The sequence below is a fragment of the Pholcus phalangioides genome, unplaced genomic scaffold (assembly GCF_987345545.1).
Source record: "Pholcus phalangioides strain wild (caught in Gottingen) unplaced genomic scaffold, Ppha-v1.0 ptg000042l_1, whole genome shotgun sequence".
NCBI classification, from domain to species: Eukaryota; Metazoa; Arthropoda; class Arachnida; order Araneae; family Pholcidae; genus Pholcus; species Pholcus phalangioides.
The window spans coordinates 20,619,814-20,636,176 of NW_028301628.1; the positions used below are offsets into that span (position 1 = coordinate 20,619,814).

Here is a 16,363-nt window from a genome sequence, read left to right on the forward strand (position 1 = left end):
AACAAAACTTAGCATGTGTAATTGTCATAGTAAAATGTGTAAATGCATTGGAGTACGCAAGGCGGGGGGGGGGTGGGTGTTCTATCCCCCCAAGCCGAGATTATAGTGTTATTTTGCAGGGAAAAACGCAACCCGCCCAGGAGAAAAAAAAAATTGAAAACCCCCTCGAGAAAATTCTGCTTTACGCCTATGTGTAAAATGTGATTCCAACATCACACACACACACACACACACACACACACACAGAGAACGAAACGATCATTCATAGTATGATCAATCGTGCACTATATTAAACGATCGATACGGTCTAGAACACCACATTGATTTTGGAAAGAATAGTACCTTTTTTAGTCGCCTCTAGAGAGGATAAAAGAGAAGGTACGGCCTGGAATTGATGCATAACCGTTCCACATGTTGGTCTGATTTGTCCATCTTTTCTGCAACTGGGCTTCTAGCACCTGTAAGTTCGCAGGTTGGTGAAGTAATAGTTCCAGCTGGTCCTGTATCTTCTCAACTGGCGGTAAGTCAAGAGAGTAAGCCGGCAAAAGAAGGTTTCAACTTGACGTAGGCATCCTAGAGAAACTCTTGTCGTATGTGAGAGAGAATTTCGTTATCATGCGTAAAATTACCTCTGAAAGGCCTACCATGACTGGTAAAACAGTTTTTCATAAGGGTTGGCTTCCGATACCACTACAGTTGCGGTTGGGGCCGCATGCCATTCCGAAGAATAAGCATCATTCGTCCGCTGATCGTTGGCGCACGACCGCCAAACAGAATCGCAACTCATTGCCGAGAGAGAGAGAGAACAAATCACCTCTTTGTCTGAAAATATGGTCCGGTACGACTCGAAGTTTCTTAACGAATACGGCATCCAATCTGTAGTCATCGTTGATATTGTTCGATCGTGCCTATAGGTCAGTGTTTCCCAAAGTGGGCAATATCGCCCCCGGTGGACGATGGAATGGTCCAAGGGGGCGATAGAACCTACTGATTTAACATAGGATCCTATGGGTTTACTTGAGTTGGGGGGCGATGAGAGGAAAAAAATTCTGATGAAGGGGGCGATGGAACAAACAGTTTGGGAGACTATGCTATAGGTGAAGTGATCCTCTCTATTGTTAAGCGACCTAAGGAGCGCGGAGCCTGTTTGATGCGCGTTCGTTCCTTCACACACGCTTCTTTTCAGATTCATCAGAATGGTCAGGTTGAGGGCAAAATGTCCATTTGTGCACCTTGCTAGGCTCAATCCAATGACGCGACCTCTATCAAAGTCCCACAGCTGCGTAAGAGGTCCTTGAATGCGTCAATCAACAATAGTTTATCAAGCGGAAACAAAGGTACAATTCACAAAAGCAGTCTAAGGTCGTTTTGAAGAGCAACAGGCGAAACACTTTCACTCCTTCTGGTGGCGGAAAAATTTGCATAACTCTTTTGCAACGCTAATCATTTGCATAACTATATGTAATATAACTGCCTACCAAGTTTCGTAGCGATTCGACTATTTTTTCTTGGTACGTTATTTTTATTTATGTTTTACTTTTTGACGGCGGGGGGGGGGGAGGGGAGTACCAGACTTTCACACTGCCCATAAACAAGAAAATTTTAATTCAAATAGGTTGAGGAGTATCCATCTACCACATGATGAAATAAAACTATTCCAGGTTTTTCCTCAGGCAGCAATATCTGAGGTTTTTATTTCCTCAAGGACCCCAAAATACTAGGTAAATGTTTCTTCCCTCAGCATCGGAATGCTTTTAGTTTCGGTTTTCTAGGGCCAAAGACTTCCCCCCTTTTATTTTGTTCGTGAAAACCGTATAATCTTTATCATTATTAATTTTTTCCAATCAATTTTCAAAGTTTTCACAAACTTTTGACATACCTGGTAAGTTAATACATTTTACGATTCATTCTAAGAATTTCATGTATGCAGACATGTATAGCATTTGTACGTTGCACATGACGTTGAACTTGATTTCTGTTTACATTTCGGGTTACTCTACACAAACACACATTCATGCTTCACACATAAGTGTACAAACGTTTCTTTCTTCTTCACAATGCCTCAGAAAGGCTATTTGTAAGTCGTCGGACAGCCTCACAGGGCTGGGAAACGATGAAATAAATTAAATTATGTTTCGTTCATGTATGCAAATGAGGCTTGGAACGCATTTGACAAGTAACGGTCACAGTTATGTAACTGGGTACCCGTGACATCCTGAAAAAATATTTCACAGAGAGCATCAACGTGACAAATTGCACGGCAATGGCTAAAATTACCTTTTAGTGATAAGGCCTGGGTCTTTTCAACACCTAGAATAAGCCTATCTAACCTAAAGGAGGTATTTGTCTTATGAGATTTTTTTTCTTAATTCAGTGTCGAATTGCAAACTTATACAATACAACATAAATACTGTATTATACAATTAGTTTCCATGGTCATATAGTTATATCGTTGAGACAAACCAAAACATAATTCATTGTGAATACGTGTTCGAGTTTGGGTAAAGAATGCTCGAAAATATTAATTGGAAAATCATTTTGTACAACAAAGCACACATGGTGGTTGCTCTAAAACCATGAAAATGTTCAGAATATTCGGAATATAACAAATTGTCGAAAATGATTCTTTCTATGAAGGAACCCGAAATTACTTTCGCACTGGCGGCTCTGAGTTTGAGCACTAAGTTAGCCACTCCGTACCGTTACGATTCGTAACATAAGCATTCCGTCCAAACTTGCGTCTGCATTGATGACAATTCAGTAGATTCGAAGGGTAGTTTGCAATTTCAGACCAAAATAGTTCTGTCAACTCAATATTGAAAAATAATTGAATTTATTTAATCTTTTATTTCATAAATTGGAAACCGGAACAAACAAGCGACCCGAAAGAACTTGACAGGACAATGCATTTTTTAGCGAAAAACAGCCGGGTTTACACTGGACCGATACGTTGAGAGATACGGCCGTTACATTGGCACGGATTGGCAAAAAAACCTGAATGGCCTACGACTCTTCAGGTATAAAGCCAATTCGAAACACCTATCCGGAGACATTCATGCTCTATTTGGGATTCAGACATACGGGATTGTTTAACCAAGCTTGTTTGCCGACCACGTGGTTTTTTTGCATCGAATGATTTTTTTTTACATTTTCTAAAAACGATATATGGGAACATATTTATCTGAAGTTCAGGCACTAAAAATGATCAAAATAGGCAGGCAGAAAGGCACCCAAAATGCCTAAAATAGGTGCTAAAAAAAGTCGTTTATAATTTTCAGAAGGAAGATAAAATAAGTGAAAACTGAGGTAGTAAGGGTCCAGAAACTAGCTGAAAACTTGGTTGCATTAATCCGTCTACTGTTTCAGTTTTAGAGTTTATAATAACTGCATTATTATACAAGTTAAATTGATTTTAAGCCCAAAATAAAGTATTTGAGGTCTCTTAGGTCAATTCCAGGGACACCATTTTTTAGCACCATTAACAGACGTGATGCCGAAGAGAAAATGATCTGTGGAGGCTCCCGCGACAGAAATTCACTAATGAACTTAAAACTATGTTAAAATAGGCACGCACGCGCACACACACACACACATTTATGGCACGAAAATTTCAAAAAGTTTGAAAATAGGCAGAAAAAGGCATTTTGCCTAAAAAAAAAAAATTCCGGGCTCTACTAATAGGTTGCACAGTCGACGCTCGTTATAACGGCCAGAGGTTACAGCGATCATTTCATTACAATGACCGGTAGAATAAACCCCAAATGTTGCCCTGAACGACTATCATATATGTTTCGCTTCCACACAACGACCCTCCCAATATAACGTCCATTTCTGAAGTGACAAAGGGGTGGTCGTTACATCGAGCGTCGACTGTAAAATTAAAAACTTCCCAAATTTACATGTACGTTAGCTTTTATAAAAATATTATGGAGGGAAAATATTTGGCCGCCCTTTTAATGTTCAATAAACTAATGACTGATAAATAACCCATCAAGGTAAACCAATTTAAAAGAAACACCAGCAAAGAACGTTGCCTAAGGGGGGAAACTTGTCATTCCCCTTAATTATGAATTTTTTTATGCGTGTTTATTAATCACTTTCGTTTTCTTGATTGATTAACCAAAGAAAATAAAGTCAGTTTTTGAAAAGCTAAAAATTGAATTTTTTCGAAGACTCGAGGGCAGATATCGAAAGGAATATTGAAAGAAACATCGGTTGGATTTTTCCGATGTTGGATTGGTTGGATTGAAACCTTCCCATCGGCCGAAAATGACTAGAAAGCTGAAATTTAACAGGAAATGAATGAATGCAATAGAATGAATCCAAAAGACAGGTGTTTATAACTGCTCTCATATATGGAATGGATCCTCACGAGAAGTTTCGCCTCATTTCGCAGGATATATTGTCTTTTTGGCATGCATACGTCTTCAAAATCGATTCTGTTCACAGTTCCGCAGAAACTTTTATGAACTGTACGACGTATGTAAATGCTAATGGCTACAAGAAAGATCCGGGTAGATTTAGTCGATGCAAAAATTCACCATTACCACTTGTATTGCGGTAAAAAAGGCATGGGTCCACAAACAAAGTATGAGATTTACCTCGTTGGGCATTTTGCCTGTTGTGGCGTTGTTTTTGTATTTTACATTCGTATTTGAAGGTGAAACAATTTATAATATTACTTTACCGCTTGGTCTAGTATAAGTGTTATTTCAGAGTTTTGTGGTTCCAGAAAAAGAAAAAGAAACTGCCACGTGGTCGTGTGTGCGCATCGTGTTAGACTCTCGAGAGGAAAGTCTTCAAATCTAGCTTTGAACGTCGTTGGTGGTTCAGTGGTGGTCGACTGAAGCTGGTTTTCTGAGGTTTCCGACTTCGAGGCGTGAATGCGACCCGGTCTCCTATCTCGAAAAAGTATTTTTGCAGAGAACGGGTGGACGTTCAAAACGATACTTACCTAACACACACACGTTCCGGCATGCATCGCTTCGTTAGAAATTCCGTTGAGGAATATGTACGAGGTGCATGTACAAATGTGCATGTTAAAAGGTAGTGATTTCAGAACAAAGTGCATTACACAAAAGGCATTTGAAATAAAATTATATACGCCGAAACTATGTTGAATAAGTTTTATTATTTAGACCTGGACAACGTATTTATGTAAACATTAGTGGCCGTGTCCGGTATGTCACCAGCTGGCTTTCTTATCCTTAACCCTTACAGCGGCAATCCCGAGATATCTCGTCTTCGTGAAACTCTCTCTCATTTTGGCAATCACGAGCCCAGCTAGTACAAAGAGCTTTGCCTTATAACATGTTCCATTCCCTCCCTCCGTCCAATGGGTGGATTCAGCTTTTGTTCTAAGTCTGATAGAGGAAGGATGTTTTTCGTTTTCCTTCGCGGTAGTATACGTTTATGCGTTAAGCACATATAATAGAAATCGCTACAGTTTTTCATCTTCCTTGGTTTTTGTTATTATTTCCAGTGTTGGGGAGGGGAAGCATTTAACAGCTCAGGCAATCCGGAAAATAAAAAAGATTCTTCTTAGCAAAAGTACGTAGTAATTTTTCTAGAACAATTAGTGATTTTCACTGCTGCAGGTATAATGCGGATTAGGAATAACCGTTTAAAGGGTTAATAAAAAAAGATAATCTTCTCCCACGCGAAATTGTAATACTTCAATATTTATTGGATAGTGAATAAATATTGAACTCGATTAAGAAGTGTGTACTGTATGGTTATTTATGCACGTCGTATTTTCGGTAGCCTAAGTATCCAAGTACTAATGAAGAAGCTTTTTCCTCCGACGGCAAACATAAGCTACCAATGTTTACTTTAGCGTAGTTAATAGTTTAATTACTTGGCTAAAAAGAGGAAGAGAGAGTTGTCACGTTTGCTACACTTTGTTTTTGCATTTGTTTTGTGTTTAACGATCGACACTCAACGAAGTAAATAAAGTTGTTTGCGTTAGTCCAACGATAAATAAGTGTGAGCTTCTACGCTTTATTTTACGGAACACCCCAAAAAGATGAAGAATACGTTAATCACAAGTTCGATACATCATTGCGTTCCAATGATAACGTCAAATGTTCCAGTACTTTTTTATTTCTCGTATCGAGTTCACGTAATTAATGCAATTATTTGAAGGGTGCTACTAAAAAAATCGATGCAAACCTTAGGTTTTCTTTTTCTCTAAGGATATCGATGAACTTCATTGCCGATTTTGGAAAAATTAAGCAGATTGCTTGGAAAGTAGATACTACTGTAATCTTTTCGCGATGAGAGATCTAAAGGCGTGGAGAGTAATTTGTTTTCAGCAGAATTATCATTAAAAGATGTACAGATTATAAGACGTGCCTCAATCACCGGTTGATCGAAGGCATCCCCTTTCGTTGGTCATACAGGGTGATTATAAAAAAACTGTCCCGACATATGGGCTCCTAACTATCATACCATTCACAGAAACTGAATGAAATTTTGGCATAAGGTATTTTGAGGTATGCGCTCAAGAATGACATGGAAAACAACAGTGTCACTCTAACAGTTACGGTTACAGTGAGAAAATTTCTAATGGTAACACCAAGTTTTTTGTATTGGAATGTGATCTCCATTGTGAAAAACCCTAAATAGCGTTCGAACGGCAACTGTGGCATGAAAATCACCGGCGGTAGATAGGCTAAAAGTGAGGACAACCAATAAGGACAGAGAAGCAGCATAAAATAAAGCATTTTATTGTGTTTCACAAATTTTCCACATGACCTTGTGGAGGACTAATCAGGCTGGGATCTCAACCGAAGAAACTGTGTGACGAATGAAACGAACATTAATGCTGTGGTGCACGGCAAAGTCCCTTTTACTTTTTCCTTGCCTAGCTCCGGGGATTTTCGTGCTACAGGTGCCATTCCAACGCTATTTAGTGTTTTTCAGTATGGAGATCGCATTCCAATACAAAAAACTTGGTGTTGCCATTTGATATTTTCGAAATTTTCTCACTGTAACCGTAACTGTATGCAAGAGTGACACTGTTGTTTTCCATATCATTCTTGAGCGCATACCTCAAAATACCTTATGCCAAAATTTCATTCAGTTTCTGTGAATGGTATGATAGTTAGGGGCCCATATGTCGGGATAGTTTTTTTATAATCACCCCGTATTTGTTTCGAAAAGTTAGTACGTCCCCGAAATTTATGAGTGCAGTTCATGAAATGCTCAAATAAGAAAGCCCTCATTTACAGTATGGCTGTAATTTGCATTTATATCTTCTAAGAGGTTCTTCTTAAGCATATAGGTGGTAAAAACTTTGCATGAAGTAGAGATTGAATGCATCATAAAATGTCAAATTACTTTTTCCTCAAAAAATCAAAATTAAACATTTGACTTCAAACGGATTGTTACATGAATATTTTAATTGGAATTTATTCCAACCTGATTAGGTAAATGTTGCATTTCTTTCCTGACTATGCAAGTAATCCTAGAATAGTTCAATCTTTGCATTGCACATGGAAAAACGGGACGCAAAATTACATGTGCATTTGCTTGGATAGTATAAGAAAACGCGTATTGATATCGTAGAGTACTGTGGCCCATGTTCGGCCTTGACCAACACCATCTATAGCAGAAGGCCTCAGCGCGAAGCTCTAACGTCACTGAAGAAATGCATCTCACCTATAGCCATTGGATGTAGCAAGCCGACGCATGCGCCATCTTTACCTTTTTTTGTAGTATATTCAATGGTTATTAGTGAGATTACCGCCTTCAGTGACGTTACGAATTTCACGCGGAGGCCTTCTGCTATAGATGATGTTGCCTTGACCATGAAGACATTGAATTGATAAGTCTCTGGCACAGATCTGGGTTGGACCTCAATCATGTGTCCCATCGTCACTATTGTAGAGCGGAAGGCAGCTAGATTGCAATCGATGAGCTTTTTTGTCGCACAGTAGTGCGACAAAATCTCTCTTGCACTATCTCTTGATAGAATCAGCATCAGGTAAAATCATCGGATATCACGAAACCACCGAACTATCGGTGTTGTTTGATGGACATTGACGGATTCTTGATTCAGAGTCTGCGTTTTCCCTCTTCAGAACAGGTCTTCAGCTGCTGGAACGAAAAAATAGAAATCAATCCATTAGAAGATCTCTCTGGACGGTATTGCACATTAGGCTGTCAGCTTTTTGGTTTCAGAAGTTGACTTGTACAGAGATGGAAATTTCACTTTCCATCAATTTTGCCTATGTGAATTGCTGCAGCATCGATGCAGCTTTTTCGACATGGTCAAACTTTTGATGGCAAATGGAATTTCCATCTCTATACAAGTCTTCAACTTAAGAAACCAAATGGTGAAGAACCATGCAGCGTGATGGGTAGACTCCAATGACCGTTTTTGGAGATTGAAAGCAATAGAATCGCATAATGTCGGTGAGACCAAGTCCGGAAACAGTCTGGGTTCCCCGAGGCAAAGGCCGAAACTGTTTCTTAGCGATAAAACCTGGACCAGATACTTCTTTTTCCTGCTCCGTGGAATTCAATTGACGTACTCGTGAGCTGTTGAGATTCCCTGGCACTACGACTACTAGTGGTGTGAAATTCTGCCAATGTACTTTTCTCATGCGCGAAGCAGTCATAAATGGTGCTGGAATTTTGAGCATTTACACAACACTTCAAGCAACATTCGCCAAACGAGTCTCATGACCGTAGCTCATTCTTCCGTGGTGCATATACATGTAAATAATGCACTACTTTTCATTTCTTCTGCAACGGAGTGTACGAGTAAGACATATTGTAAGTCGAGAAATCTATATAATCAGATGCATACACCAAAAACTTGGCTGTATATATGAATAGATAGAGGGTTGAACGAGAGATATCTATATATATATATATTATTGATTCTCGCGGGTTTCTAATTTCGTTCAGCAGGAACGAATCGCGATTAGTATTTTCTGTTCGCACCAACGACACAATAAATAGCGTCCCAAGGAATAGTAATATGCAATAACATCGCAGAAGGAGAAAAGTTTTTCGTATCAAATAAAAACTCGCAGACGCGTACACAAACAAACAAACTGCTCCCTTCGCAAATTTCAAAATAGCTTTACGCAGATTTCGTGGCGGAGGCGGAGGAGGAGAAGAGAATGGCCTCAAAATATTTCAGGAAATAAGAAGATGAAGAAAAAGAAAAGAAACGTTTCAGATGATGGCTGCCGGAGAGATTATAATGTCTGAAAGAACTGCCAGTTTTTTTTCGATTCTCTTCACTACGATAAAAGAGAATATTTTCAGTTCTTTTTTCGCCTCCACAAATATGCTTTAGTATTTCATTTTCCTTCAATATTCAAAAAGAACAAAAAGGGTCCTTATATTTTCTCTTTAATCTCCAAAAACTTTACTGGTTGTACCTTGAAGATAGTTGCTCGTAAAAAAACCAAACGGATAAACAAACCCAAACGGTCCTAGTCTATTATATAGAGAGGCAAGTGGGAATTGTTTTTGAATCGAAATTGGACTACGAACGTTTCGACATTACCGTCACTATACACTACGGCAGTATGAGTATTTGGAAGAAGAGAACTAACACGTATCTTATAGAAATTCTGGGGAGGTGGGGGGGGGGGCATTTTCACCTTTCCACGTTGTAATTTCTTCCACCGTTAAACATTAAAACTAAGCTGCCGATACTTTTAAAAGACGAAAACAGGACATTGGAGGTTTAAATGGGTCATTCAAACAGCATAATATCGTCATTACGAAGGCAATTTAGTGTCTATTGTTATCAGACGAATCGAATTTAGTAACAATTATGGTAGATTGGACTTCATTCTAACAAAAACTTTGTATAGGAAAGAAAAAAATGATTTTTTTTTTTTCATTTTGTTTCCCAATAGTGCCCGTCACAAGTTTATCAGAAAGTGAAATAATGTTGAAAAGTGAGCGTTCGATTTATACCACAGAATCATTGGAAATATAATTAAAAATTCAGCTAATTAAAGTTATTTTATTAGTGCAAATGAATTGATTTTTCTGAATCTTGGAGAAGAAGATTCAGATTTTTCATTTCAGACAACTCTTGATTTTTTGTTGTTGATTTTCTTGATATCTTTGATATTAGGGTTACCAGACGTATTTTGTGAAAACAGTCCGTATTTGCCGAATGAATAAAAAAAATAAATAAACAACGGGTACCGAGAGTATGAAAACTCTTTCAATTGCTCAAGGAAGGTTCTTCACAGGCCTGTCTGTAACAATCCATTGACACGGGCAATTTACTACTAAATGAGTTGTGCCGAAAGTATTCATATGTACCTATGAATACTAGCAGTATTCATAGCTGCAAAAATTTCTCTTGCTAGTCACCAGTGCGGATTGAACTCACGATCCCTGGTTTAAAATATTGTAATTACTCAGTTTTGGTGGCACTCCGAAGATTGGTTAGATATCCTGCCTTTATCGCAAAGAAATATATGAAAATTAAATTTTTTCCCACTGGAAATGGTGACAACGTAAAACATTTCCGTAAAACTGGATATTTCTGAATTTTGTAATAGTGATAATGTACATGACGTTAAAAAGTGGTCATTGATAATATCGCATACTACATATTTTGTGAAGTTACTGGTAAACTCACATTTTGGAGTAGGCCTGTAACTGAGCCGGGGAGCTTCTCTGGTTAGACATCTTCAGATTTTTCCATCATTGCCCATATATTTTTGAATACCAGCTTATATCCCTCACGGAGACAGAGCGGGAGTTATGGTTAGTTTGTTGCTGTTGTCAATGTTAGTGTTGCGCGTGCGTGCATGAAAATATCGCGACTAAACGGAGATTTATGACATCGATACATAATTTCCGTTGAGAAACGTGGTAGAAAATGTCATACGAAACAATAAATAAAAATAGCTTTCTTAACGAAGAGTAAAAAAGAAAATTGCGAGAACGTCAGGACGAATGAAAAGTAGAAGAAAAGCGTGACTTATGGTCATTCCGTAAAAAATAAGCACGAATATTGTCTGCACCATTGAATTACGAAATAACAGATGGTGGTTACGCTAGCGGTATAATCCTTGAATGGATTAATAGTTGTCTCGGAACTTTCCTCAGTATGCCCAGAGGAATGGCGACGCGAGGACCTAAATTAGACATAAACGATTTTTCAAGCCTTTTCTCGCGGCGAATCGGATATCACAGGACTGAAATTTCCAGGATACTACGCGTTAAAAAAAAAAAAAACCTATTTATTCTGTCAACATACGTAGAAGGGTATAACATGCTTAAAAAAATAAAAGGGCTTTGCAAGTGCATGTTGGAAAAATGACACCACTGCCGCTACAGAAATTTTTTATGTTTTTGGTGTGAATCATTTATCTTCATCTAATCGCACGAGAAAATAGAAGGCGACACTCGACCTGAAGAGCACGTAAACAAAGCTCCTCTGTTGAAATTTAAATAATTTATGTGTATTTTTTCAAAACCGTATTTAAAGCGGAGGGTATTAGTAAAAGAAGGTAAGAAAACAACAGCAGGTGTTCGCAAAGGGTCTTGTGTCTGGTTGTCAGTGACACGTGCGGATTACGTTCAGTCAGTCATTTCTTTAAGACTCTGTTTGTCCTTAGAAAGAGAAAAAAAAAAGCCCGTCCGCTGTGAAATCTGATATACATATACTATGAATGACTTTTTTTGTTTATTTATTCCTCAGAGTGAGTGTCACGCAAGTGTGTTTGTCAAGTGAGAGGTAAAAAACTTTCTTGCCGTTATCCCGATATATTTCTCCTATTGAATATAATACTCTAGACCCGTATTCTTCAACCGCTGGTCCGCTAGAAAATTTCGCCCAATTCGTGAAGCTAGTACATGATTTTAGGTTTGATAAATAAAATACAGTCCATATAGTGTTTATGTAGTTTTTGCCCTTACGTAATTCATTTTTTTCCCTCTTTATTTATTTTTTGCAGATTCGCAAATTATTTTTCATTTTAGGTTGTTTTTTTTTTTTGTCGGTACGTCAATCGGTGCTTCTATTTGCGTATTTTTTGGGTTCGCGGAATCTTTGCCCCCGACATTTTGCCTCCGTCATTTCGGTTACTCATTTGGTCAATCACTCACTTGGACACACATACGGTCACTCACTCACTTGGACACACATACGGTCACTCACTCACTTGGACACACATACGGTCACTCACTCACTTGGACACACATACGGTCACTCACTCATACGGTCACTAACTCACTTAGTCATTTGTACGGTCACTAACTCACTTAGTCATTTGTACGGTTACTAACTCACTCTTAAAGCCGATTTCACACTCACTTGGTCATTCACATGGCCACTCATGCACTTATATGATCACTCACACGGTCAGTCACTCATACGTTCAGAGCAGGTGAAATATCAGGGGCAAAACGTCCCAGGGGCGAAATGCCAGGGGCGAAATTTCCGGGGGCGAAACGTTCCAGGGGCGAAAAGTCGGGGACAAAATGTCGGTGGCGAAATTTCCGGATTTCCCCCCCCCCCATTTTTTGGGTGCCCGCAAATTATTTCGCCTGTTTATGCATTTTTTCTGAGTTCGCAAATTATTTCCCTTTTTTTATGTACTTTTTTTCCCGGTTCGCATATTATTCCTCCTGTTTATTTACTTATTGACAGTCCGCATATAATTTCTTCTGTTTGTGTGTTTTTCATCGGTCAAGCAAATCATTTCTTTTGCTTACGTATTTTTGCCGGTCCGCAAACTATTTCTCCCATTTCTGCCAGTCCACAGTTACAAAAAGTTGGAGTGCATTTCAGTAGTAGTAGTATTTTGTGCGTTTCTGGGCCGTAGAAGCTTCCCATAGGAGTTAGCCCAGAAACGCACAAAACAGTACTACTCATTTCGTTCTAGGCAATGGCTTCTTTTGAAGGTTCACTGTAGTGATTATGTTTTCCTAGTACAAGAAAGCTCTAAAAATTCTTAATATTTTCATTTTTTTTCTTAAAAAACTGATCGCCCTGTGATTCCACTCAATGTAAATCACTTTTTTTTAAATCCCTTATTCCTGTTTAATTTTTAAAGTTTTAACGAACTTTTGAGACACCTTGTAGAAGTGTAGATGCAAGTCAACAATACAGGGTGATTCTTATAGAACCGGTAGTGAATATGCTAATGATTCTGTAGAGTGGATGCATGTAATAGCTTGATATTGAGACATAATCTCTGGAGTTTATTGAGTTGTCGAGAAAAAGTTTTCGGATGACGAGTCTTGCGTATAAGGGCCTCAGAGGGAGCTAGAGAATTCGTCTGTAAAAAATTAAAAAAATCACATTTCTGCTGCGATCGGTTCAATTACATAAGGCGCACTAAACGCATCAAGAATTTTAATGATACTCAATAAAACTGGGAATGTGATTTCGATTCATTTTATCGAAATTTATTCAAATCCACGATTCGAATTAAATCCATTAATTCATTAAAACAACAAAAATTTAAAGGGTATAGCATTGGCATATTTATCACGATATTCATGAACTGCGTTACGAAATTACGCAAAAAATCACTAAAAGAAAAGTATCCAACGATATTAGCTTCAATGCATGCAAAACAAATTGAGAGTTCATACTCAATCACCAGTAAAAGTAACAAATGTAGTAAAATTTAATTCGCTTTTATACCGAAACGATCGGCGATTATTCATATACATTGGCTTATTATCTACGAGTGATTCAGTTTTTTTTATTTAATTCACAATATGGATGAAGTTATAACAATCGTGGAAAAAAAAGAAAATAAAAATTATGATGGTTTTCATGAGTTGAATATCGATTTAGATTTAGATTCGTTTAATTGAGGGTTATTATTTTCTATAAGAAAAAAGATAACGTCTATAATAACGATGGCCATTCACATTTATTGTTTCGTGTACATATATTTCTTTATATTTCATTAGGAAAGGAGCTGTGGAGAAGCCGACGAGCCGAAAGAAACCCCCGCCTCTACTTCGAGCCAGGACTCTACCGGCAATAATATGCCCGAGCCTGAATATCATCCAGGCTCAATTAGAGGCCAACAGCGCCGCTGCGAAGGCTTCCGGTGAGAAAACTTGATTTACGACGTCGTTTTCGAATACTTAAACGTGTAAGATTATCTTCTCTGCAAACTGGAAACCTTTCTTTTACGCGGGTAGGAGAGTGTTTTATTGTACGAATTAAGGCCCGCATAAAACGTCGTCCGATCCGCATCGATCCTCCTAATAAAGATTGACGAAGGCATTATAGAATTGCCATCTAAAATTGACTGAGATTTTCGTGTTTTTTTTTTTAGAGAAACGCGGATTTTCAAACTTCCATTGGATAAAAAAAGAGAGACGAATGATAGATGAGGAGAATCAATTTCCTCCCTCCCCCCGAACACACACACACGCACAAACTACACTCAACTCATTCCATCGCAGGTTTTAAATTGAATGGGGAAAAGATTCTTGAGAGATTATATGGGAGAGCTTCACACTAGACGCCTTAAAAAGATTTTTAAGGGTAGCCTTGAATTTACCGCTAGAGAGAATCGTTAAACTACCAATATACATCATGTCCATAGTTCAACCTTTTTTGACTCGCGCCCTTTCTAGTATATAATTTCTATGGCGGAGTCGCGTTTGATTCGAGGAGCCCTTTTTTGTACGTAATTTTTATGGCAGAACCTTTTCTAGGCCTCTCTTATTTACTTATCTATCAAATTTACTGATTCATTTTATTTTCCTCGACTCGCCACGGAGCCCCTGGGAGGTGCACACGGACCACCGGTTGAGAACCACTGTCATAGTTAAATCTCCGCCCCAACTCCCATCATGTTCTGAGCCTTGCTGGCTAAGGCTGGGATTACACTATAAAAATTTGATAAAATTTCGTTTATAAAACTTGCAAAATGCAACCAATAGGTGGATCAGTTAAGTTCGCTCGAATGCAACAGATGTGGTTTTTGGTTAAATTTTTTAAGTTTTATAAAATAATTTTTATCAAACTTTTATAGTGTAAAACCGGCCTAAAAACCGGGATTATACACTATAAAATTTTTGCGAAATTTATTTTATAAAACTTGAAAAGTGCAAACAATATACGAATCGGTTACATTCTCGAGCGAATTAAACCTACAGAATTATTGTGGTTTTTTTTGCTTTTGTAAGTTTTGTAAAATAACTTTTATCAAATTTTTATATTTGTAATCCCGGCCTTTAGGCTAAGAAAATTCTCGAACGACTTCATCTGACCAGGTTCATAGTCATTTCAAAGTAATGGGGAAGAAACTCTTGAGTTTGTAATTATTAAGAAATGGTATTTTTTCGGTCCGAAATATACTGAGAAATTGAATTTTCTGGATGTTATGCCGAAACTAATATTTGGGAAGAAAAGTGATTTTGTGTATCCTCCGAGAATCGAACCCGGTATGCAAGGGGATTCGGGTTCGACCGTAGGAGACAAAATCACTTTTCTTTCCAAGTATCAGTTTCGGCATAACATCCAGAAAATTCAATTTCTCCGTAAACTTCTTTAATTTTTTGAAGAAAATGTTTCACCGATTGAGTGTTATTGTTATTTTTAGGTCACGTTTTAAAGACATTTTCAATACATATTTTTGCACTCGTGAATGCGTGCTTTCTTAATTTTTTTGCGCATATTTTTCTTTTCTCTTAGGGCATATTTTAGTGCTTTTGATAAGCATTTTTTTGCATTTTTTATTTTTAGGTCATATTTCTGCATTTTTAAATGCACGATTTTTCCTCTCATTTTCTGCACATACATTTTCCTATCTTTAGGGGGGGGGGGGGAATTTCAGCATTTTTAAATGGAAATTTTTTTTCTCATTTTACGTATATTTTTCAATATAAGCATGTTGAAGAATTTTCGACATTTTTTAAATTTTATTCATATTTTTATCTTTTTAAAGAGATAATTCGACATTTTTCAAATGCATATTTCAGCGTTTTTAAATGCATATTTCAGCGTTTTTAAATGCATATTTCAGCGTTTTTAAATGCATATTTTAACAATTTTTATAAATTTTTATATTTTTCGGCCCTTTCAAAAATGAATATAATTTTACTTTTGCGTATATTTTTCTTTTCCACGTCCTATACATTAATTTGGTTGGATGTGTTTTGATTTTTTGCACATACCTTAGACTTCTTGTCACACCTTTTCATTTTTAAATGCAGATTTATCTTTATACTATTAGTGCATATTTCAAGTTTGTTTGGTGCATATTTCAAGTGTTTTTGATGCACATTTCAAGTTTTTTTTGTGCATATTTCACTGTTCTTAGTGCATATAAAGTATAATCTGGGCCTCAGTAATTATATAAAATAGAAAGCAAGAAATATCAGTTCCAACATTCAC

At 37.6% G+C, this 16,363-nt stretch overlaps 1 protein-coding gene across 1 annotated transcript in view; it reads left to right on the forward strand.

Annotated features, from left to right (window-relative positions):
* Window positions 1-16,363, forward strand: part of LOC149064632 (ankyrin repeat and fibronectin type-III domain-containing protein 1-like) — a 213,917-nt gene that overhangs the window by 109,031 nt on the left and 88,523 nt on the right. The window contains exon 2 of the mRNA XM_089254691.1: window positions 13,921-14,063. Coding sequence (XP_089110817.1) covers window positions 13,921-14,063 — 143 coding nt within the window. The remainder of the gene's footprint in view (window positions 1-13,920; window positions 14,064-16,363) is intronic.